Raw genomic sequence first — 2,928 nt, 5'->3', positions numbered from 1 at the left:
CTGTGGACACGGCAAGGAAAGTACAAGAAAAACCAGGCTGGAACTAGCAGCTGGCAGAACACTTTATGGCACGAAATGATGTGTGATCTGAAGGTTTCGCGATTAGAGAGACTGGGCTCTAAGGATGTAACAAAAGGGAACAGGACTCTGTTACCTTTAGAAGATGATATTTAAGAAAAATGCAAACAGGTGTCCGTTGAGAAAATTCAGTCGCACCGGTGGATTCCGAGTTCGTCACTCGGGGCGATAGGTTAAGGCGACTTATCGCCGTTCAGTGCATGTCGTATCGACGTATTTCTTAGCGTGCCCTGACCTTTAAACATTTAATTTTGTTTCACCATCTGACGGTCTCGTTGCATTCGCCTTCTATCGGTTCTGTATAAGGTCTCTATTATCGAGGATGGAGACCTAAGCACTTTATTCTAGCTCACATTAACATAAGTTCAAAAACTCCTCATCTTTATTCGAAAAAAGAAAAAGAAGAGAAAAAATAAAAAAGCAAGTTTGAGAGCGAATATTTACGATGCTCCCAAGATTATAGAAAGAATGAATTTTCTTTCTTTTCTTAATTTTTTACATCCAAACAATTTAAACAACTATTATTTGGTGACAAGCATTTGACGGGGGAAAAGTTACATGTCATGAAAGACTTGCCTGATATGACAGAAAAGAGGTATTTTTATTGTTTTTCTTTACATTTACTACGAAACATAGCTATGTTATACAAGCTTAGAAATTCCTCTTTAAGGCTTCCGTTTGATCATTAACTGTTTATGAGGGGAAACAAGTTTGAAATTACGCGAGAATACTTTTCTACTAGGATCGTCCTCAGAGTTTATATCAGCCTCCTTAGTCAGTTGCCAAGTTGCCACGCGTGCGAGTCCCAACGTTTCATACCATTTGGTTTCGCTCTGGCTGTGCACCGTGGTCTGGTGCATTTTGTTCATGACTACAGGGAAGCCAACGGAAGGTGCGGCGAAAGGCTCGGCGAAAGTCGCTATTTCTGAAGTAATAGATGAATGGGTTAATCGCTGATGAAGTAAAAGCGATTGCCTCAACCCAAGGCCATGCGTGATATAGAATTTTTCTCTTATTACACATCCGATTTGCTTTCAAATTATAAAACTTAACCAACAGCAGAACTAAACTGGGAATCCATGTGATGATGCAAGCACCTAACACAAAGCCTACTGTTTTAATAGCTTTAAAATTTTGTATAGTACGAACTCTTATATTTTCACCAGTGTCAGGAAGTGGATTGGCTACCAAACTGGCTCTCCTGAATTGTTTTCTGGCCAATTTGAAAATGAATATATAGCAAAAGGAGACCACAAATAATGAACATGAACCTACAATCGCTATACATACAAGGCATATATATAGTGGTCGTGTATCTTTTTTTCTTGTTACTAACAACATCGACCAAGGAAGACTCAGTGAAATAAACCACACCAAAATAATGACCGCAATGCATCTTCTTTTACTTAAAATGCCCTGATACCGGAAAGGAAACCGAATTGCAATAAAACGGTCGATTGAAACGCAGCACGAGTTCAAAGCAGTGGCTGCAGTTGTGTGAACCCACAACACGAGTCTGATCTTAAACAAAGGGCTTCCAAGTGGTGGCTGAATCCAACATCTGATAGCAATCCAAACAGGATCTATAACAAGGCCAACAAAAGCGTCCGCCACGGATAACGAGGCTAAAAAGCGGTTGGAAATTGTTCGTAAAGACTCGTTTTTGTAGAACAGCCACAACACAACGACATTTCCAATGACAGCGGTTACACCAGACAAGGAGAACCACACTGATAGAACGATGGATGCTGCACTGCTGAGATGTTGGTCTGTGCTGTTACAATTCATGTTAAGTTGGTGTAAAGTAACAACAGAAGTTGACAAAATAAATTTGGAAACCGTATGAAATTTTCATTTACCTGCCCTCGTCAGGGAACAGATGTTAATGACTGTTGCTGAGGATACTTCTTCGTCATTTTTTATGCATGCAATTATTCACAATTTTTCTCTGAATATGCAGCTTATTGACAGGCACATTTAATTTATTTTTGCGGCGTCTGTTTGAGGAAAGGTACTTGTGACATTAAAAAGATCTCAAAGTTTTTTGAAAATATGCTATGAAACTTAAATTTTGTCTTATCCGTCTCCAGTCCATCAATGTAAAAGTTGTTATATCTAAGCCTATCGGCAGAAGTTTAATAAAAGTCAACAAACGTTTCCCATCGATAGGCAGCTGCTTTATTGACGAGAATTGCACAAAACAACAGTGACTAAGAGTTTTTAAAACGCTTTAAGAACCTTTTTCACGCTAATCTCATAATTGGTCACACTCGTGGACAGACTCAGGGGGCCCATATTTGAATCTATCTAAACCAAGTGTCAAGTTTGTTGCGGCATATTAAAGTTAGTAGCGTAATTTAAATGAAGAAATGTGTTGAGTTTCGAATTGAAAGTTGATTTTAAAATAGTCGGTAATGTACTACTTGCTGCGAATAATACGCAAGTTAAGCAAACTCATATCGGGTGTGGGGGTGGGGGAAAGGGTTTCACGATATTTTCGACGACTGCTTTGTTAAAAAAAAAATACGTAAATAAATAAAGCCTCTCATTCATCTCAAACTTTCAAGCGTTGATGAACTCAATGGGTGGTTTTTTCGATACATCATCAGTCTAAATTTTACTTGATTGGAACTTAGGCCTATCACGCCTCTAAAGAATACAAAAGAATTTTCCGGTAAACTGTCTCCATGCAAGAAAGAAGTCGTTACATGTTAGTCTGTTAGTTTTATGGACCGTGACGCGCGAAAGAATCGATTATCGCGATACATGAGGTTGTGTAACTAGGCTCTGACGAGGAAGTCTTCGATTAGAGAGGTTTTAAGGAAGAATTTTATGGCAATCGGTAAAAAG

The 2,928-nt window shown here is 38.8% G+C and overlaps 1 protein-coding gene across 1 annotated transcript; it reads right to left on the bottom strand.

The window, feature by feature from the left end:
• Nucleotides 1-660: 660 nt before the first annotated feature.
• On the bottom strand, nt 661-2,542 carry LOC148723960 (histamine H2 receptor-like). Its single transcript, XM_088732108.1, has one exon. It carries the CDS (start codon nt 1,864-1,866, stop codon nt 892-894), a length of 975 nt encoding a protein of 324 aa, XP_088588234.1. The 5' UTR covers nt 1,867-2,542; the 3' UTR covers nt 661-891.
• Nucleotides 2,543-2,928: the final 386 nt, after the last annotated feature.

Source organism: Stylophora pistillata, chromosome 9 (genome assembly GCF_964205215.1).
Source record: "Stylophora pistillata chromosome 9, jaStyPist1.2, whole genome shotgun sequence".
Lineage (NCBI taxonomy): Eukaryota > Metazoa > Cnidaria > Anthozoa > Scleractinia > Pocilloporidae > Stylophora > Stylophora pistillata.
The sequence above is the reverse complement of the archived record's forward strand: the minus strand, read 5'-3'. Positions and strand labels throughout refer to the sequence as shown.